Source organism: Phyllobates terribilis, unplaced genomic scaffold (assembly GCF_046119375.1).
Source record: "Phyllobates terribilis strain yellow unplaced genomic scaffold, ASM4611937v1 Scaffold_8__6_contigs__length_399053987, whole genome shotgun sequence".
NCBI classification, from domain to species: domain Eukaryota; kingdom Metazoa; phylum Chordata; class Amphibia; order Anura; family Dendrobatidae; genus Phyllobates; species Phyllobates terribilis.
This window is the reverse complement of record NW_027362768.1, coordinates 366,874,283-366,896,500: the sequence shown is the minus strand read 5'-3', so window position 1 is coordinate 366,896,500 and position 22,218 is coordinate 366,874,283. Positions and strand designations below refer to the sequence as shown.

At 43.1% G+C, this 22,218-nt stretch overlaps 1 protein-coding gene across 2 annotated transcripts in view; it reads right to left on the bottom strand.

Annotated features, from left to right (window-relative positions):
• Positions 1 to 876: 876 nt before the first annotated feature.
• LOC141157495 (sodium- and chloride-dependent creatine transporter 1-like) overlaps positions 877 to 22,218 on the bottom strand; it is a 53,499-nt gene continuing 32,157 nt past the window's right edge. For both annotated transcript variants that reach the window (XM_073644864.1, XM_073644865.1), the window contains 12 exons: positions 19,271 to 19,402; positions 18,854 to 19,130; positions 17,385 to 17,517; positions 14,260 to 14,394; positions 13,639 to 13,742; positions 12,417 to 12,541; positions 12,054 to 12,166; positions 11,176 to 11,313; positions 10,787 to 10,889; positions 8,760 to 8,860; positions 6,430 to 6,600; positions 877 to 5,728 (listed from right to left, as the gene is read on the bottom strand). In XM_073644864.1, the coding sequence (XP_073500965.1) occupies positions 5,585 to 5,728; positions 6,430 to 6,600; positions 8,760 to 8,860; positions 10,787 to 10,889; positions 11,176 to 11,313; positions 12,054 to 12,166; positions 12,417 to 12,541; positions 13,639 to 13,742; positions 14,260 to 14,394; positions 17,385 to 17,517; positions 18,854 to 19,130; positions 19,271 to 19,402 (1,676 nt within the window). In that variant the 3' untranslated portion in view covers positions 877 to 5,584. The remainder of the gene's footprint in view (positions 5,729 to 6,429; positions 6,601 to 8,759; positions 8,861 to 10,786; positions 10,890 to 11,175; positions 11,314 to 12,053; positions 12,167 to 12,416; positions 12,542 to 13,638; positions 13,743 to 14,259; positions 14,395 to 17,384; positions 17,518 to 18,853; positions 19,131 to 19,270; positions 19,403 to 22,218) is intronic.

Below are 22,218 nucleotides of genomic sequence, written 5' to 3'. Positions count from 1 at the left end.
CAGAATGATTGACCTCACTATTGAACTCCACACTGCTATTATTTTGATCTCACCCCGTACCATTAATTATTCAAATACACAGACTCAAAAACCTGCAGATCATGATTGCGGAGTCTGGTGGTTTTCTTAGAATATACTGCCCCAACTGGAAAAATTGTTTGACATGTGGTGATAAAATCTATACCAAAAACAGGGATTTATCTGGTTAGTCATATGGGACTGCTGTTAATTTGAACACTACTGTAAAAAATAGGAAAGACAATGGGATGTGGACGGGTCGCCCTATTGTTCGGCCTCTACTCCAGACCTCAGAGACTCAACTAGGTGATGCAGTCAAACCCAAAAATACTAATGAAGCCCCTCTGCCCCATAAGAAGACTGCAGCACAGTAAAGGTGATGCATTTTTAATTTATGGGGTCTTATTACATCTGAAAAGGTCCCAGAGCTGAAAATCTCTCCTCTGGTCTGGAAGACTCACCTCTTGCACATTGCGGGAAGATTTTACACTTACTGTCCTTAAAAAGGGGCACTAAACAGAAAATGCACAAACAAATAAAAGCATTAATCTCCCTGCTGCAGCAGGAGCCTCTCCCCATTCTGTCTACAGCAGGACCAAAAACAACAAGTCCCGCCCCCTTGACTGAGGAGGCATGGCTTCATCTGGCCACCAATCAAAAATAGGGACTGATCAGCAGGAAATTGTCCCCCAGAACCAGAAATTTGGTGCCTTTTACTTAGGAAAATATAAAAATTTACTAAATGATTATTCCCCTTCTCAAAAGATAAGAGTCATCAATATGGCTGGAAGCCGCGGATCTTTCCGGGATGATATTTTGTGTTTTTAAAAGACAGAAATAACCACCACTCGCGCTGCGTTACTATTTTATTTTGCTTTTATTGCAATGTTTTCTAGTTTTATTCATACAGTTGATGTCTACTCATAAAAATAAGACCTATAGAAATACTCTTAGATCGGCGTTAAAATAAGGAGGTGTGAACACTGCGCTGGCAAAAGTGAAAAAAGGAGGAGGGGGGTGGGAGACATAGGCAACTTTACTCCCCTGTTTGCTGGGACTTCTAGTCCCCCTTGTAGCAGAAAAAGCAAAAAAAACATGTCGCCTACTGCTTTTACACAACAGTTTTAAAGGGATTTTGGCACACAAGTAACACGATTACAAGCAACATCTGTGGCACACGGCAAAGCCAGGATGATCTACCCATGCCACATATTACCGTACACAAGAAAATGGCATAAGGATGGCACTTTGTGCAAGTGGTCTCCAACTGGCAGCTCTTTAGCTCTTGCAGAGCAATAACTCAGCATGTGCTGGAAGCAAGGGGATGCTGGGTAATGTAGTTTTGCAATAGTTAAAGGGCGACCAAATGGACACCACGTCCCTATTAAATTTCTTTAAATTAAAACAATTCATTTTTAGGTTCTCTGTTGCCACCTACAGTGCCAGGACACAACTGCACAATGGACGGTATATCGATGATGTTTATTATTTTTTCATGGTTTTTGGGGGGCCTGAACTCGTAGACTAAACACAGATAGCCCCGCCCAGATATCATTCATGAAGATTTTTTAAAGGGGTTGCCTAAAATTAGGAAAAAATAGTATCCCCCCCTTTTTTCAGCTCAACTAAGCTGTAATACCAGACACCGCCTGTAGACAGCAAAGGCGCTGTTTCCTAGAAAACTTTTTTTTTCTTCATGATTTTAGAAATGTTTTTATTTAATTGTAAAGGATAGGATAATGATGAATGTGAACATCACAATATATAATGGCCATCAGGAGACACCGAGCATCAACGGGGCAGAAACCAGAAGGGCAAGAGGACGTGCAGGATCAGGGCTGGGTACAATGGAACATGGGTTTTCCAGACGAGGGGCACAAACATGCAGCGCCTCCCCCATGATCCTGAAATTTATGGGCTATAATAGGATGAATATACGTCTGTCCAGTGTATACGGTATATACTGTAGATGGTTATATATCCATACCTATAAAAATACTGTTCTGCTCCTTTAAAAAATAAATGATTTCTCTGCATTGAGTTAACCCTTTTCCTAATGCAATAAAAAAATAATAAAATTCTGGGATATTATATATATCTGGACCCATTATCTCAAAGATGTGAGATACTACATTAAAATATTTTATTTTTTAATGGCTCTTCTGGATAAGAAAGATAAAAACCATGGATGACAAAAGTGTCACTTCTAACAATGCAACCTTGTGTATATATATTTTTTTTTAATTGCAAGATAAGCGGCGCCCAATGTAGTGATATTTTTTTTTTCACCCTTCCTTAAGATAGTGTTCAAATGATCCGTAGTGAGTCTGGGACCCCCTGATAATGCACAAGGTTTTGCTGTCACAATGACCTAGATCTATAAAAAAAAAAACTCATCAAGTATCATATCGCTTCTTTGGTGGCAAATAAAAGCTCTTTAAAAGGCAACCGCCATAAATAATATGGCACTACTGCCCACTTCGTGCCCTTTTATTGCAATCTACATTATCATTTATCAGTTAAGGATATTTAAGGGTTTTGATCTTAAAGACGGGATCGCTCATTACGCCAACGCTTTTCCTTTAAGACACCAGCCAATAAAACTCTGTCTGAAGTCACGACCCCCGATTATGGGCAAGAGGCACGTGCGGGTACCAAAGTGGCACAAACAGCTAAAAATATTGATGTTTGAGCAAAAGAATACAGTAAATACCATGATATGTTATCTATAATGTGTCCCTACTCACTGATCCTGGTCATACGTCTGATGAAAAAGTTTGTTACTTCCCATAAATAAGTATTTTTTTTACCTGATGTAAACGCCGCTGTTCTCCTGAATCCGGAGAGGTTTTTCTTTTGTTCCTGCGCCTCTCCGTTCCTGAGATATGGCCACTTAATTAAGGTATATAAATCTAGTCTTGTTAGCCAACTGGGCGTGATTCACAAGAACACGCCCACAAAGAGCTTAAGAACACTTAGCCAAAGTCTAGCTTTATATACATGGAATAGGCCGTATCTCCGGGACGGAGGGACGCAGGAACAAAAGAAAAACAGCGCCGGATTCAGGAGAACAGCGGCATTTACACCAGGGGAAAAAAAATTACATATTTATGTGAAGTGATGGGACCCCTTTAAGGACAGACTTTAAGTGTAAAACTAACAAACATATTTAAACAAAGTAACATTCAAGTGTATGTGATAGATCAAAGCTCAAAAGCACCTCACCCCACTCCCTTGTAATTTCTAATATCTGAGGACAGCAGCCCATGAGTGGGCAAATTACTATGTAAGACTTTATATCCATCATATTTGTAGTGTATTATACATATCCTATCATTGTGTGGGTAAAAATAAATGTACTGGCATTCTGGTGATCATTCAAGAAGTAGCCCTTGAACCAAAAACCAAGAGCTAACCCCAACACCCACCCCTGTGTAGTCATATACGTGATGAAGTCACAAAAAAAGGTTCTCATACCAGGTATAAGACTTTTGTGTAATGTAGATTTATATTTTACCAGTAGATGGTAGAAATGTCTAGTTAGTGTGAGATATGCACAGTGTCAGGAATTCACAAGTAAGCCTAGTGATAGTGGGTGGACACGTGACCACAACCATGCGATTTCCACATTTACGGCCACATTCCGACTAGACATGCTCGACCTCTCTCAACACAAGTGAATTGAAAGAAGCTGAGCACGTCTAGTTGGCATGTGATCACATGTATGCAAATTGTATACTTGCGGTCACATGGCTGCTCGCTCTGACCAGCAATACCGGTGAATCCTGACAGAGTGCGCACCACATGCTATCAGGATTCAGAAATTTTATCAGAAGACCGGACAACCCCTTTAAAGGGTTTATGTTTCAAAATAACTCCTAAAGTGAATAGGAGAGAGCTTGCAGTACTATTCACAGCCTCCGCACTATAAAGGGCGCTGTGCCACTTCCAGTCTACTGCAGCACTCAATCAGCTGATTGATGGGGGTTCCAGATATCGGCCCCTTTAATGTAAAGACCCCATTATAAGCTCAGGGAACCTTACGTTCTGACTTCCTCAAATATCCTGGAGTAGGGACGTAGCTATAGGGTGTAAAGAATCTGCAATCCTAGGTAGGTAATGGAGCTGGAGGCCCAAACGGTCCCTCTAGCACATAGATTGGACATCAATGGGTTGAACCCCATCCTGCTCTCTACATCACCAATAACCCCCCCCACACACACTCTATACATTCCTGGGACCCTGAATCTCACTGCACTCATCTCTATGTTACCAAGGCCCTTAAAGGGGTTGATTAGTGCTAAGAAATTATGGCGGCTCCACATCTGGCCGTGGGTTTTACCAGCTCCATTGAAGTGAATAGGGCTGAACTGCAATACCACACACAACCTGAGGACAGGAGTGGCGCTGTTTTTTTTTTTTATTTGTTTTTTTTAAGGATGGAAATCAGTAATTAACAGCCCTACCTGCTCTGTCCATTACACGTCTACCGTGCTCTATATATTATCATGGCCCCTGAATCCTCTTGTATCTGGCCTTGGGTTGAAGCAGTAATTTGCATGCCTCCTTTGCCGTACACCCTGGGTCAGAACTTTCTAATAATATTCATCATGATTGGCACTGATCAACCATGGAGCTTTTAGACCAGGTTCTGTATGGATGGAGGATGGGACCCCAGAATCATTTCCTCCTCCCTGGGCCCCTCCTAACACTGATTGTTTTATAGACGACGGAACCAATTTATTCGGATGTAATTATATTTCCCTTTTTTTCTGGTGGAAAAAGTATTCTGCACCATAGGGGATGAGGGCACCCGGCAAATATCTCCAACAGTCCAAATAAATTGTCCTATTTCTACTAATTAAATTAGTAAGGAATGACTGTAAAATGCTACATACTGAGGATGTGAAGGGTCAGTACATAGAGGAGGGGTCCTACAGCTCACTGGGGCCCCCGATCAGGTTTCCTACCCCCAAATCTTCCTCTTCCCCCAGTCGTGGAGACAAGAAATGCATCCTGAGAATCAGGTATGCAAATGAACTCTCCTCCAGGAGGAAGAAGGGCGTCTCTGGTGACACCTACTGGAGGCAGATCAGAACACACTCCAGAAAAAAGGATCATGTAAGAGGGAAAACATGCCCTTGCATCCTGGGTGACAAAACCCAGCCCAATATGATCTATAGGACCCCTCTATCGTTTGATCAGGGTGACGGGGAGGCCTCATGTATAGGTCCAGTGGTCTACAGATGAGCTACATAGCCCCTCATTATCCAGAATCAGGGGGTACAAGCCAAGACTATTCTATGTATCCTACCCAGGACTGGGCATAGTCTAATACTGGCATGGAGCAGGCGATATATACGGTGATATGTCCCCGGCGAGATATTACAGGGTAGATGCTGATATGATATATATGGGGGGGGATGGGTGATATAATGGAGTACTGCCCCCCACAGCGGCTCTGCCACGTCACGGACAGCAGCACAGAGGATTAAGGACAGATGGACGGATTGGCACAACACGTTACGACACACGATAAGCGGCGCCTGCTCGCATAGGCGGCTTCTTAGATGACGGTTTCGAACAAAGTGGCTTTGTCTTTGCTGAGCGTGACCAGCGAGTCGGGAGGGAGCAGTTTGGTTTCTGCCTCAGGGGTAAGATATTCAAGATGGTGGTGACCCCACACCGGGGTGGTGAGGTGGTGCCAGCGCTGCAAGAAATAAAAAATCTTAGATTAGACAAACCTTATAATGGCTAATCCCTTGCCAGAAATACAAGTTTTGGCTGCATAGCCTCTGGGAAAATTATTAGGGATATAATATAATTAAATAATATGATTTCAGCTATTTAATTGTAATATTTATTAGTAACTGAAATCCTATTGTTTGTTAATTGTTGTAATATTTAATAATTAAATAATTGCTATTTAATGTTAATATATTATATTTATTAATATAAATATTTGATAGTATTAATATAATTGACTAGTATATATTAAATATATAATTATATTTAATAAAAATCATTAAAATATATTAATATAATTAAATTAGATAATTATCTTATATTATTTAATAATATATGATAGAATTTAACATGATCTAATATACGATTACAAAAATTGGTATGCATCCCACAATGGGAAAAAAAAATAATTTTTTTTTTTTTTTTTTTTAATTTGCATCAAAAGTTACTGTACACAATATGACAAACTTTATTCTTTTAATTTTGGAGAAACTGGTAAAAACAACAAACATTTAATTTGGCATCGCCATAACTATAGATTTACTCAAAAATCAGACAATAATTTGATTGTCGAATTTATTTGCTCCCAATTGAATTGCTGGTAAACAGCATTTATTTTAATTGAAATCACATTTTGATGAACACAAGTATTTTTGGGACACTGACCTCCCGTAGAGACCCTTTGGATGTTAGCAGCTTGCATACAACAGTGAGCGGGATGCAGAGCATAGAAGCCAAGGCCAGACCCCAGCCGATCGCTTCACCCCACCAGGGATACACATAGGTTTTGTTGTAAGTCAGAGGCTTGTAATTAACCACATGAAAGACGAAAATACCCTAAAATCAAAGGACAAAAAAGGGATTAGCACTGAAATATGTAGTACTGATCATCACCAGTAGGTGGCACTGTGATACCATCCATAAGACACCACAGTCCTCATCTCTCCGCAGACAGTGTTTGATACAGGGGCGGAAATATCATTGGTGCAACCGCACAGGGGTCTAAGAGGTCAGGGGCCACTACCACCTCCGAAACAGGCGGAATGGTGCATTATGCTGAATTATTGGACTGCAAAGAGCCGATATACACTGCTCAAAAAATAAAGGGAACACTTAAACAACAGAATATAACAAAGTAAATCAAACTGTCCACTTAGGAAGCAACGCTGATTGACAATCAATTTCACATGCTGTTGTGCAAATGGAATAGGCAATAGAAGGAAATTATTGGCAATTATCAAGACACACTCAATAAAGGAGTGGTTCTGCAGGTGGGGACCACAGACCACATCTCAGTACCAATGCTTTCTGGCTGATATTTTGGTCACTTTTGAATGTTGGTTGTGCTTTCACACTTGTGGTAGCATGAGATAGACTCTACAACCCACAGAAGTTGCTCAGGTAGTGCAGCTCATCCAGGATGGCACATCAATGCGAGCTGTGGCAAGAAGGTTTGCTGTGTCTGTCAGCGTAGTGTCCAGAGGCTGGAGGCGCTACCAGGAGACAGGCCAGTACACCAGGAGACAGGCCAGTACACCAGGAGACAGGCCAGTACACCAGGAGACGTGGAGGGGGCCGTAGGAGGGTAACAACCCAGCAGCAGGACCGCTACCTCCGCCTTTGTGCAAGGAGGAATAGGAGGAGCACTGCTAGAGCCCTGCAAAATGACCTCCAGCAGGCCACAAATGTGCATGTGTCTGCACAAACGGTTAGAAACTGACTCCATGAGGGTGGTATGAGGGCCCGACGTCCACAGATGGGGGTTGTGCTCACAGCCCAACACCGTATAGGACGCTTGGCATTTGCCACAGAACACCAGGATTGGCAAAGTAGTCACTGGCGCCCTGTGCTCTTCACAGATGAAAGCAGCTTCACACTGGGCACATGTGACAGACGTGACAGAGTCTGGAGACGCCGTGGAGAGTGATCTGCTGTCTGCAACATTCTTCAGCATGACCGGTTTGGCAGTGGGTCAGTAATGGTGTGGGTTGGCATTTCTTTAGAGGGCCGCACAGCCCTCCATGTGCTCGCCAGAGGTAGCCTGACTGCCATTAGGCACTGAGATGAGATCCTCCGACCCCTTGTGAGACCATATGCTGGTGCGGTTGGCCCTGGGTTCCTCCTAATGCAGGACAATGCCAGACCTCATGTGGCTGGAGTGTGTCAGCAGTTTCTGCAAGATGAAGGCATTGAAGCTATGGACTGGCCCTCCCGTTCCCCAGACCTGAATCCGATTGAGCACATCTGGGACATCATGTCTCGCTCCATCCACCAACGTCACGTTGCACCACAGACTGTCCAGGAGTTGGCGGATGCTTTAGTCCAGGTCTGGGAGGAGATTCCATAGGAGACCATCCGTAACCTCATCAGGAGCATGCCCAGGCGTTGTAGGGAGGTCATACAGGCACGTGGAGGCCACACACAATACTCAGCCTCATCAGGAGCATGCCCAGGCGTTGTAGGGAGGTCACACAGGCACGTGGAGGCCACACACAATACTCAGCCTCATCAGGAGCATGCCCAGGCATTGTAGGGAGGTCATACAGGCACGTGGAGGCCACACACAATACTCAGCCTCATCAGGAGCATGCCCAGGCGTTGTAGGGAGGTCATACAGGCACGTGGAGGCCACACACAATACTGAGCCTCATTTTGACTTGTTTTAAGGACATTACATCAAAGTTGGATCAGCCTGTAGTGTGTTTTTCCACTTTAATTTTGGCGGTGACTCCAAATTCAGGCCTCCATTGGTTAATAAATGTGATTTCCATTGATTATTTTTGTGTGATTTTGTTGTCAGCACATTCAACTTTGTACAGAACAAAGTATTCAATGAGAATATTTCATTCAGATCTAGGATATGTTATTTGAGTGTTCCCTTTATTTTTTTTGAGCTGTGTACATTCTTCTTGCACGGGGGCCCTCTGCGTCTGCCAGTGGTTTGATAGGTTTCACTAGTTTTGCCATAGTGACTTCTAATCTTCATCATAACTCACCACGCAGACAAGAGGAGTAATCGCAGACCAGCACCACTTCATGTAAGGGAGAGGCCGGTAACCAATCATCCGAGCAATGTCATCCATAAACCGGTCCGCACCTAAAGAGAACGAAAGCCACAATCAACACAAGGTCACATAGGAGGAGACTGGCCAAACATGCAAGGGGCATGGCTTTTACATTATTTTGATCAAAATTATGTTAACTAAATACCCTTTATTATTTATCATATTTTTTTTGCACTGTGCGATTTATCCATTTACTTCCAGTTATTTGGGTATTTTGCTTGTCTTTGGTTTTTCAATGTTGTATAGTAGCGGTACAGTAATATAGAAGAGGAGAGAACTTAAGACGCCAATAATATGCAGATTCTTATACCCCGGACATTACCAATTAGTTTCATGAACCAAATAACGGTCACAAATATCAGATTAATTCATAGAGAATTATAGTCTAACGCTGCTCATTTTCCACTGTGGGACAATAAGTTAATGGCCTGTGAATCTATGATCGTAGTTTACGGTGTGTGATAAGACAGTAATCAATTGGTAGTAAGTAGATACGACCATATGGCCTTATTTTCATTATCTGGGTTTACGAAAAAAGCTATAGAGTCGATAAAACTGAAAAACTGAGAACCTTTGTATAATTAATAAATTAGATTTATGCTACTTTTTAAAAAAAAAAAAAAAATCTGTTAAATTCACTTCCCAATTTGTCTTTTGTTATAAGGAAACCATCAGCAAGTAGCTCAGATGCTACTGAAAATTTTTACATTGATTGGTGTGGTCCAGGGGAGAATAAAGTTTTTTTTTCCAAAATTAGAGAAAAAATAAATAAAAAATTCTGCCTTTTATGGAATCAGCGCCATTGTTGATTTGGTCAGTGCCTGGTATTGGGGGATTCAAGTGAATAGGGCTGACCTGAAATATGGGACATGGCCCATAGACAACCCCATTAAATATCAGACCCCCAGCCCATAGACTATAGGGCTATAGGGCGATATTATACAAAGTACTACCGTATTTTTTGGACTATAAGACGCACTTTTTTCCTCCAAAAGTTTGGAGGAAAATGGGGGTGTGTCTTCTAGTCCGAATGTTGCTTGGGACGTATAGAAGTATATACATATATACACAGTATATACTGTGCTGGGGGGGGGGGGGGGAGCGGTTGCGGCGGCGGAGGGGGCAAAGGAGGCAGCAGCCGCCTGCTGCAGCCTACACTGTCCCCGCTGCTAAAGAAAATGAATATTCACTGCTAAGCACACCCATAGGCTTGGGGAGCAATGAATATTCATGCTCCTTAATAGCGGCACACAGTGTATCAGCAGCGCGGCTCCTGCTGCTGCCGGGCGATTGCATGTGCCTGCTATTAAAGGGCATGAATATTCACCCCCTCCCCACGCCCATGCCGGGGCTCACATGGCGAGATCAGTGCGGGTAGACAGGTCGCAGCGCTGGAGGAGAGAAGAAAGGCGAGTAGGAGTGTTTATTTATTTATTTTTTTATGTGCAGCCTGATGGGGATGAGGGGTGCCATGCATACCAGGCTGAGGGATGAGGGGTGCCATGCATACCAGGCTGAGGGATGAGGGGTGCCATGCATACCAGGCTGAGGGATGAGGGGTGCCATGCATACCAGGCTGAGGGATGCCATGCATACCAGGATGGGGATGGGAGCCACGTATAATAGGAAGGGGGGGCATATCTACCAGGATGGGGGATATTATCAGAATTGGGGGACATTACCCCTATTCAAGTGTCAGCAGCAGACCCCCTCCCCCTTAACAGTGCATTGTGACCACATTTTTTGCTTAATTTTTTTTTCTATTTTCCTCCTCTAAAACCTAGGTGCTTCTTATGGTCCAGTGCGTCTTATAGTTAGAAAAATGCGGTAAATAGAGAGGCATAACAAAATAGCAGGTTCATTAGCAGTTTGATGATGGTTTCCCTTATTAAAATCACTTCTATAGACTGATAAAGTAAAAAGTACTTGCAGCAAATATATAATTAATAATTGCTTACCATAAACCCATGCAATAACCACACACTCCCAGAAAGCTTGCCACAGCAACGTGATGCCACTCGCGGAATAGTAGTCGAAAAGTTGGAAGACGTACATCCCGCCCTAAAGGGTTAAACCACATGGAGTTTTTACGGCAACTCTTCTACATTCCCCAGAAGGGACTTTCTAGATCCTGGTCAATGATTAAGATAAAAAAAGTTGTCATAACCAAGACCACAGAACATCTAATAGAGGATCATAGCAGAATTTTGATTCCTTGTGGTTCCTCAGGGGCGGGCTTTCCACTTAGTCCAGCCCCTGCAGAACCGAAGAATGCAGGAAGTGTGTGGGGCTAAGTAAATTTACATCATTTTACACCTGGAATAAAGCAGTCTTCATTATTTCTTACCTCGGTCACCATAGAGAGGTCAATTATGAAGCACAGAAGGCAGCAGAGTGCAGCTGTGACCTCCCTGCGCACAAAGCCATTAATTGGTTGAGGAAATAAATCCAGGATCCCGGTAATGAATCCCTCGACCCCCACAAACTGTTCAGAAACAGAACAGGAATAAGCAAGTAAGATGAGGTGCAAGATGCATGCCAAGACAAAGCTGAACATACTAAGGTCATCTGACACCCCTTTGCCCATACCCTGCACACCATTGGCCAACTCGGCTTCCTCCCGTTTTCACCTCCACCTCTGCCCTGTTTGCCTCTGCCCTGAAGGTGCCAGTGTCCAACCTGTTCCCTGTCTCAGGCCCAAGTAAGAGAAGAGGAAGGTGATGACGAGGGGACAGCTGTCCTGTTGGGACTGGAGGGCAGGTCCTGCTTTGCACTTGGAGATATCACGACAAAAACAAGACATTGCTCCTGGGTGCCAAAATACGACCAGAGCATCCCAATAATAAAGACATCGAATTATTACGGCTAGTAAAAAAGGATCAGGGCCGGATTTCCCATCTAATGGCCGTTGACCCTGCGAGACAAGGTCAACATAGGTAGATATTGCAACAATTAAATGCAATGGTGGCTCCCAAGGACCCAAAATTAGATATTGAGAAGCCAAAAGAGAAATTTGGTGGGAAAGTTACATTTGGGGATTTTGTTTGGCGCAATTGGCCACGTGGGCAATAACCTCCGGATGGGTCAGTTCCAATGTTGGACAAATTAGCTTTCTGTGGGAAATCCGGCCCCAAACCAAAACAACATTTTACGATTTTTTTAAAGATGATGTGTTACCTTAACTACATCCCTTTAAGACATTTACCTAGAATCCTTTGGGATTACCTGACTGTCAAGACCAAGGACCAGAAGCATAAAGAAGAACAGGGCTGCCCAGATCGGAGCAAATGGCATCAAAGTCACGGCCTTTGGATATGCAATAAAGGCCAGTCCGGGACCTGTATGCGACAATTCAGACAAAGCGTCAGCACATTGGAGGGCACAGCGAGACGCAACCGGTCAGGGAAGAGCTCTCCGCAACGCACAATGGTCGCAAGAAGCCAACAGAATCCTGACTGTCTGGTGTGAATGGAACATTCAAGAGAAGCAAAAGAAAAGGAAAGAAAAAGAATCTCTCTGCTCACAATATACAAATCACTGAACTTCTACATGAGAGGTCCACAAGAGATCAGACCACCCTCTACTCACCAGACTCTGCAACCTTCGATATGTCCACTCCCTGCTCTGATGCCATGAACCCCAGGACAGAGAAAACCACAAAGCCAGCAAAGAAACTCGTAGTGCTGTTTATAGCAGCCAGAATATAAGCGTCCCTGAAGGAAGACACATCAGAAACCAGAATCAGGACACGCAGTATTATAGTAGCTATATTCTTATACATAGGGTGCAGTATTATAGTAGTTATATTCTTGTACATAAGGGACAGTATTATAGTAGTTATATTCTTGTACATAGGAGCAGTATTATAGTAGTTCTATTCTTGTACATAGGGGGCAGTATTATAGTAGTTCTATTCTTGTACATAGGGGGCAGCATTATAGTAGTTTTATTCCTGTACATAAGAAGCAGTATTATAGTAGTTCTATTCTTGTACATAGGGGGCAGTATTATAGTAGTTCTATTCTTGTACATAGGGGGCAGTATTATAGTAGTTCTATTCTTGTACATAGGGGGCAGCATTATAGTAGTTCTATTCTTGTACATAGGGGGCAGCATTATAGTAGTTCTATTCCTGTACATAAGAAGCAGTATTATAGTAGTTCTATTCTTGTACATAAGGGACAGTATTATAGTAGTTCTATTCTTGTACATAGGGGGCAGTATTATAGTAGTTCTATTCTTGTACATAGGGGGCAGTATTATAGTAGTTCTATTCTTGTACATAGGGGGCAGTATTATAGTAGTTATATTCTTGTACATAGGGGGCAGTATTATAGTAGTTATATTCTTGTACATAGGGGGCAGTATTATAGTAGTTATATTCTTGTACATAGGGGGCAGTATTATAGTAGTTATATTCTTGTACATAGGGGGCAGTATTATAGTAGTTATATTCTTGTACATAGGGGGCAGTATTATAGTAGTTATATTTTTGTGTATAGCAGCAAGGATATAGCAGTTGTCTGGGCTACGTATAAGCTCAGAGCATTTGTCCCCTTCAATTTTATAGACATGTGAAATTTATGGCCTAGATGAGTGGAGAGAGGATGCAGTTTATCCCCACAGTATTATACCTATAGGGTGAGAGACGTACAGGGAATGTGTCTATGAAGGTCATTGTGTCCTGAAGAATAAGCTCCATATATAGAGGCCGCTATGTGTCTGGTCAGTGGTGACTTGTCACATAAGATACTCCCCTATAGGAAAACCCTGAATGTGACGTATCCTCCATGTTGGGGGCATTGCTCACCTGTAGCAGTTATTGTGAAATCTGTTGTAGCTGCCTAGAGCCGTTAATGCCCCTAAACCGATAGCGTAAGAGAAGAAGATCTGTGTTCCAGCATCAATCCATACCTGGAGGAAAAGACAGCGAGTCTGCGGTGAATCTGGATAAATTGGAGCAGACATGAGCCGGCGGCAGAGAATGCAGCAGACACAAGGTACGCAGGATTTCTCTGCAGTGTAACTACAGCTCCCATTTTGACCAAAACAAAAAAAAAAACTCCCGGTTCTACATTTGCGGAGCCTGTTTTTCATTAAAATTGGCTAAAAGCAAATTTAGCCTGCCAGTGCCCAAATAATACCACCATAGAGTCACCAAAAAATATCATACAGTATCCAATAAATACATTTCTTAACCAGTCCTTGATGGCCTAAGAGATGGGAGCATTGTGCTTAGTGCCCAGCTTGCCATGCTCCAAAACTGGCCCTGCTGTGCCAAAACATCCTGTAGTATCCTCCAGAGCTGTACTCGCTATTCTGCTGGTGCAGTCACTGTGTACATACATTACATTACTGATCCTGAGTTACAGCCTGTATTATACCCCAGAGCTGCACTCACTATTCTGCTGGTGGAGTCAGTATTTCTCACCTGAGCTTCCGCAAGCTTAGACCAGTTAGGTTTTAGATAGTAGACAATGCCGTCCAGCGCCCCCGGCAGAGTGACTCCATGAGCCAAGAGAACAATCAGCACTACGTACGGAAAGAGAGCGGTGAAGTAGACCACCTGCAACATAAGGGAATGATGCATTAAAGATTATATGTATGTGCAACTTTGTGCCAAGCAAAGAAAGGGCAATTGAATTTCTGACCCTGTGGTTGGCATGTGCCACAATCAGGTGATTGATTCAGGCAACGACCATTTGGGTTGTCCCTTATTTTTAATGGCAATACACCCACTATGGCAAAGCCCAGAGCGTGTACCCTGCTCGGCAGCACATGTGCTACAGACCAATAGACACTCCATTATGGCACCATGTGACGACTTCTTGGGGCGTCTTATTTTACAAAATGGCATTGTTTCTAGGAAAGAATATAGTGCTTTAAGTTGGCACCGCATGCAGTTTTTCACAACTCTGTACCTCTAGGGGAGAGTATAAGAGGATGCCCAAAGAGGCACATGAAGTGCCCGAGGGTCAAATCCCTAGGGATGGCGTCTCTGCAGATGACATTTCTACGTGCATGAGCCCTTAAAGGGATTGTGCAGCGCCTGGCCTGACATCAGGCACCCATACCATCCAGGTGTCATTGGCCTTTAAAAAGCACCTGTTGCAGCCTTATACATTACACCATGTTGTCCTATTGATGCCAGTCTCCACTTCTACGTTTGCCGCCCTATTCTTGGTCCTTTTCCTAAACCCATTAGTATTGGAGGGCGGCTGCAGAGATTACACTGACGCTTTCTGATTAATCCTCCTGTCCTGTGCAATCAGCCGTGTGGGAAGGAGAAGAGGAAGACTCGTGACCCACATGACAATCAGCACCAAGAGCCGCGAATCGTCCCCTCGGGGACAAGAGGGAGCAGTGAGGGAGGGGACTTCATTAGGGGGCGATTGCTTATCAGGCTGTACCCGTCATGATGATGAGGTGCCAGCCTGATATCACTCCAAAACAGGGAGCAGCAAAAAACATCCATTAAACAATCATATATTAAAAGCAGCTCAGAGTCGTTTGTGCCCTTTCCCCATCGCCACAGCTTTTTGCCGTTTTTCTATAGGATGTCACAAGAAAAAAAAAAAAAAATCTGAATTTCTCACCCATAAATACTGCCCTTATTGTATTAACAGCTAATTTCTGCAGTTTTATAATATACAGTACAGACCAAAAGTTTGGACACACCTCCTCATTTAAAGATTTTGCTGTATTTTCATGACTATGAAAATTGTACATTCACACTGAAGGCATCAAAACTATGAATTACCACATGTGGAATTATATACTTAACAAAAAAGTGTGAAACTACTGAAAATATGTCTTATATTCTAGGTTCTTCAAAGTAGCCACCTTTTGCTTTGATGACTGCTTTGCACACTCTTGGCATTCTCTTGATGAGCTTCAAGAGGTAGTCACCGGAAATGGTCTTCCAACAATCTTGAAGGAGTTCCCAGAGATGCTTAGCACTTGTTGGCCCTTTTGCCTTCACTCTGTGGTCCAGCTCACCCCAAACCATCTCGATTGGGTTCAGGTCGGGTGACTGTGGAGGCCAGGTCATCTGGCGTAGCACCCCACCACTCTCCCTCTTGGTCAAATAGCCCTTACACAGCCTGGAGGTGTGTTTGGGGTCATTGTCCTGTTGAAAAATAAATGATGGTCCAACTAAACGCAAACCGGATGGCATAGCATGCCGCTGCAAGATGCTGTGGTAGCCATGCTGTATCAGTATGCCTTCAATTTTGAATAAATCCCCAACAGTGTCACCAGCAAAAGCACCCCCACACCATCACACCTCCTCCTCCATGCTTCACGGTGGGAACCAGGCATGTAGAGTCCATCCGTTCACCTTTTCTGCGTCGCACAAAGACACGGTGGTTGGAACCAAAAATCTCAAATTTGGACTCATCAGACCAAAGCACAGATTTCCACTGGTCTAATGTCCATTCCTTGTGTTCTTTAGCCCAAACAAGTCTCTTCTGCTTGTTGCTTGTCCTTAGCAGTGGTTTCCTAGCAGCTATTTTACCATGAAGGCCTGCTGCACAAAGTCTCCTCTTAACAGTTGTTGTAGAGATGTGTCTGCTGCTAGAACTCTGTTTGGCATTGACCTGGTCTCTAATCTGAGCTGCTGTTAACCTGCGATTTCTGAGGCTGGTGACTCGGATAAACTTATCCTCAGAAGCAGAGGTGACTCTTGGTCTTCCTTTCCTGGGGCGGTCCTCATGTGAGCCAGTTTCTTTGTAGCGCTTGATGGTTTTTGCAACTGCACTTGGGGACACTTTCAAAGTTTGCCCAATTTTACAGACTGACTGACCTTCATTTCTTAAAGTAATGGTGGCCACTCGTTTTTCTTTACTTAGAATTTGTATTATGGCAAGAAAAAAGCAGCTAACAGTCTATTCAGTAGGACTATCAGCTGTGTACCCACCTGACTTCTGCACAACACAACTGATGGTCCCAACCCCATTTATAAGGCAAGAAATCCCACTTATTAAACCTGACAGGGCACACCTGTGAAGTGAAAACCATTTCCGGTGACTACCTCTTGAAGCTCATCAAGAGAATGCCAAGAGTGTGTAAAGCAGTCATCAAAGCAAAAGGTGGCTACTTTGAAGAACCTAGAATATAAGACATATTTTCAGTTGTTTCACACTTTTTTGTTAAGTATATAATTCCACATGTGATAATTCATAGTTATGATGCCTTCAGTGTGAATGTACAATTTTCAAAGTCATGAAAATACAGAAAAATCTTTAAATGAGAAGGTGTGTCCAAACTTTTGGTCTGTACTGTACTTTGTTTCAAGATCTCTGCTTAAGTAAATAGAATGTTTAAAATCGATGGTGTGATGGTGCTCCTATAGAGGCGCAAGAAACTTCCATTGTACTTACATACAGGGGATGTACAGATGATTTTTTTGTCCGATTGCACATGGATTTTTTCTAGGTGAGAACACCGTTTGGCACATGGAGGGGGTTGTATTTGACCCTTCATCACCCTCCAGTCTGCAGTTTACACACCCGAGACTTTACAGGGGCATCCCTGTGATCATCACCCGCTCCTTACCTTTCCTGTGGATTTTACTCCCTTCCAGATGCAGAAATAGACAATGATCCAGGTGGCCAGTAGGCATAGTATCATCTGCCAGTTTAACTGCCCCGGCTTATCGAGACCACTGGAGATCTGCAGCACCTTATTCCTGCCAAAGAGACCAGCGTATAAGACTGATGAGAGACGAGCTCCATGATTATAATGTAATACAAGTAAAAAGAAGCAGCAGAGACAAATTTGGGCTATACATATCAGTCAACACTTTAATACCATGTGTAGGGGCGGGTCTATGTCATTAGCTACAGGCAGCAGGGGTGGGTACATTTCAGTCTCCATTATTGAATAGGAGCAATGCATGCTGGGAAGTGAGGAAAAGGAATTTCTAACTCCGACAGTGCTGGCAGAATGTTAATGAAGAACCGCCCACTTGAAGAGAGCAGACAGCAAGCTGGAGAGCATAAGAAATGGGGCACTTTACTGTATATTAGGTTGGTGTTTAAAGGACAGGTGTTCTTTAAAGGGATTGCCAATTCCATTTTTTATTTGCTATATACCATGCGGTAGATAACTTTATTTTACAAGTTGTAAATATGGCGATACAAAATAGCCAGGTGGTGGTTTATGGTTTAGTACTTTGGTGCCATTGAAACATTTTATAGTAAAAAGAGCCCCTATGTGCAAGACTAACTACTATAATACTGCCCCTATGTACAAGAATATAACTACTATAATACTGCCCCTATGTACAAGAATATAACTACTATAATACTGCCCCCTATGTACAAGAATATAACTACTATAATACTGCTCCCTATATACAAGAATATAACTACTATAATACTGCCCCCTATGTACTAGAATATAACTACTATAATACTGCCCCCTATGTACAAGAATATAACTACTATAATACTGCTCCCTATATACAAGAATATAACTACTATAATACTGCCCCCTATGTACAAGAATATAACTACTATAATACTGCCCCTATGTACAAGAATATAACTACTATAATACTGCTCCTATGTACAAGAATATAACTACTATAATACTGCTCCCTATATACAAGAATATAACTACTATAATACTGCCCCTATGTACAAGAATATAACTACTATAATACTGCCCCTATGTACAAGAATATAACTGCTATTATACTGCTCCTATGTACAAGAATATAACTACTATAATACTGCTCCCTATATACAAGAATATAACTACTATAATACTGCCCCTATGTACAAGAATATAACTACTATAATACTGCTCCTATGTACAAGAATATAACTACTATAATACTGCTCCCTATATACAAGAATATAACTACTATAATACTGCCCCCTATGTACAAGAATATAACTACTATAATACTGCCCCTATGTACAAGAATATAACTGCTATTATACTGCTCCTATGTACAAGAGTATAACTATTATAATACTGTCCCACATGTACAAGAATACAACCGCTGCCATACTTACTCCCAGAACTCAATGACAGGAGAGCGCTTGTTCAGGAGAGCATCACAGCTGATGTTGTACATGATGCTGAAATTGGTGCCATTTGTTGTGGTCTCGTTGGAGCATTGATCTATAAGGAAGACTTCAGTACACTCCTTTGTATTCCACGGATTTCCACAGGTGGCCCAGGGCAAGGTGTTGGTGAATGAGTGCACTAGATAGTAGAGGCCCCAGACCAGGATCATAATATAGTAGGTGTTACAGAAGAACACGATCACCATCGAAGCAAAACCAAGACCTGCAGAAAGTAGAGAACATTAGAGAATTTTGGCCCCCTCTGCCCCCATATGACTTTGCTCCTTAGAGTGTGAGGACCCATTTTCTTCTTGCCTATGGTATAGATAACCGGCCATCTGTTCTCTCCAGTTTTTTGGTTACCTTTAAAAAGCGGGGCGATGTTCCACGCTGCGATTCCTCCCTGCTTCATGAACTGACCCAAAGCGATTTCCAAAAAGAACACTGGAATGCCTCCGACAAAAACGATCAGCAAGTACGGAATAAGAAACACACCTGTGAAGACAACATGCACCAGTGAGCAGGACCCCTCCAGGCAGCTCCCAAAATTATGGACATTTTAAACTTTGTCCTTGTTTTCTGGATTTGCCTTAAAAAAAAAAATAAAAAAAAGTGCCACAAAATGCCCATTTTGAGCCAATCCACACAGGTTACCAACTACTGAGAGACAGCCCAGACTTCTGAAGGCGTCTGCCCTAGGCACTGCCGACCCTTGGTGAAACCTCCAGCTGTTCCAGGAGGTTTCGTTTTTTTGGGACAAGGAGAAAAGGTCAGGGAAATTTGGGAAAGGACTTCATAAAAAGGGGTATTGCCAGAGGGGCCACAAATGGGAGCTCCTCCTGGGTAAGGCTGGTCAAAAGTTGTCCCTTATGCCTATGTATGAGAGGCCAGACCAGATGCCAGCGCCCTCCGCAGTGTGAACGGAGAATACGCTGCCTCCCTGACAAACCAAAATGATAAATAAAACCACATTGGGCTGTTTCTATTTATGGTCACTTTGCATTTTTTTCGGTTAATTGCTAAAAATAAAGTATCAACATTTGTATTTTATCAAACCATTCTTCCCTTGCAGCATTTTTTCTACATTTTTTCTAGGAATTCGCACGCTCAGGCATTAGGTAGCGTTCACACAGGTAATGTGGTTAGGTCCAAACAGATGCAGTTTTATTGATTTCATAAAACTCCACGGGATTAAAAAAAGAAGCAAAAAACAGCCTCTTCTGGGCACAAAAGTATCACAACAAATAAACCGTTCATTCAGCAGGCACATGTGTCAGTGCGGCTCATCCGGACAGAATACAGTCCTTTCTCCTAGAGCAAACTTCATACACAGAAAAGGCAGGATCCTACCAGTCTCTGTATCCCTTTCACCCTGAGCTCCAGCAGCTTTCAGCACCAAACAGAAGTATTCAACTCTGTGCAGAGTTCACACTAAACAGGCTGCAGCTTCCACACTGTTCTCTGCACACACAGACTGCTTAGCTTTCCTAGCTACCCTATGCAGTCTCCATTCAGACAGACTCTGGCATGTCTCCCTCCCAGCTAAGGCTCACATTTTGGCTTGTCATTCTCCAGCAGCACACTACTCTGCTCAACATCCAGCAGACTGACATACCTAGCGACCACAGGCACTGGTTCTTAGTCAAAGCTAATCAGGTGCATCTAAGACCTGCAGTGCTAGGATTTAACCTACCTGGCTTTGCTACACCGCCTAAAAGTTGTGCACAGTATATGTACATACATGATGTCTCTGGTCTCCCCACCTTACCATGGTGCATCTGAAGCACCAGCATTTTCAACTCCTTTAAACCAGTCACAGCAACACCAAGCTGATAGCCGTAACCTCCTGAACACCTGGGCTGTTTCATCCACCAGTCTTTGGCCCACTGACTACTTTGGGTGAAGCTCTCTGCTCCTTACTGGCTCCATCAATGCGGTTGTAACAGCCATTACCGACAGCATGCAGTCACCCTCCTTACCTGGCTCCTATTGCCCCTCAGGGGTGGCGCCCTCTATCAGGGCATACTGTTTCTCCTCTCCTTTACACCCGGCCAGTGTCCACTGTTATCTGGTGCAGCACACCGTTCTAGATATTTCCTCTAATCATTTCCCAGCCACTACTCAACATTGATTTTGCTCACTACACCGGTCCGCTGCATCTGACACAAAGGAGGAACATTGGCCCCTAAATAACCCATGTCTGTCACTCACACACACACCATCTCTTGGATAACAGAATTTTAACGCGTAACCTGCAGCAATAGCAGGTCTCAGTCTCACAGGCCACATTGCTGGAAAATAACAGAACATTAAAAACAGACAAGTGCACTGAACATAAATCAGTGTGATTGCTGCTTTAAAGGTCCAAGAGCCAGGAAGAAACCGTATCAGAGCGCCTAATACTGTATAGTGGTTGCTTTTGGTACTGCAGTTTAATTCCTATTAAAGGAAATGGGATCTTGGCTGCAGTACCCTAGAATGGCCACTATACAGTGTGTGGCGCTGTGCTGTTCTGGCTTTATACACGGTGTACTTACAGCAGCCGTGGGACCCCAAAACAGCTGATCAGTGGGGTGACGTGTGTGCGACTCCCCAATGATCTGATATTGATGACCTAGATCATTCAATTTGATATTATGAATTGTTTCTATCCTGGTTAGATGGAATTGGTATCATATTCCTTGAGGTGGTATCTAAGCATTTTACACTTATTTTTAAGTTTTGGGTGTATTCCTAACCAAAATGCAATCTGCCCACAAACCACATCCCATAAATTTTCATGTTCCACGTTGCCACGTAAATTGTTCAATTTTCTGCATCATGATAACCTGTAATTTTTTTTATTCAGATTACAATTTATCCATTGAACTATAAAAGCTAAAATCCACAGAAATCAAGAAAATCCTCAGGAAAATTCCATGCTGATTTTTTGCCGCCAGTTTTCTGCAGCAGAATTCGCTGCCTCGTTGACACGGCTTTATTCTGACATTGATTGGAGTTTTCCTATAGGGCAGGTTGGGTGAATAGAGGCCTAGGGATGCATATGGCGTATACCCCAGGTGCCATCCTGGTATTTGCGGCAAATAGGCGCTGCAAAACACAACGTAAATTCAGCCTGACCTCCGCTGAGCCCTGAATGTTATATAAAGGGATCGGCGTCCCTCTATCAAACCATGGAGGAACACATACTGTGGCAGATGTATAATTCATCGCCGCGCTTCTTCCACCTCGCAGCGATATCTACAAATGGCATTTTTCTCCCCTCCCCCGCCGCAGCAGATTTCCATTTTTAGAGTGTATGACTGGAGCGG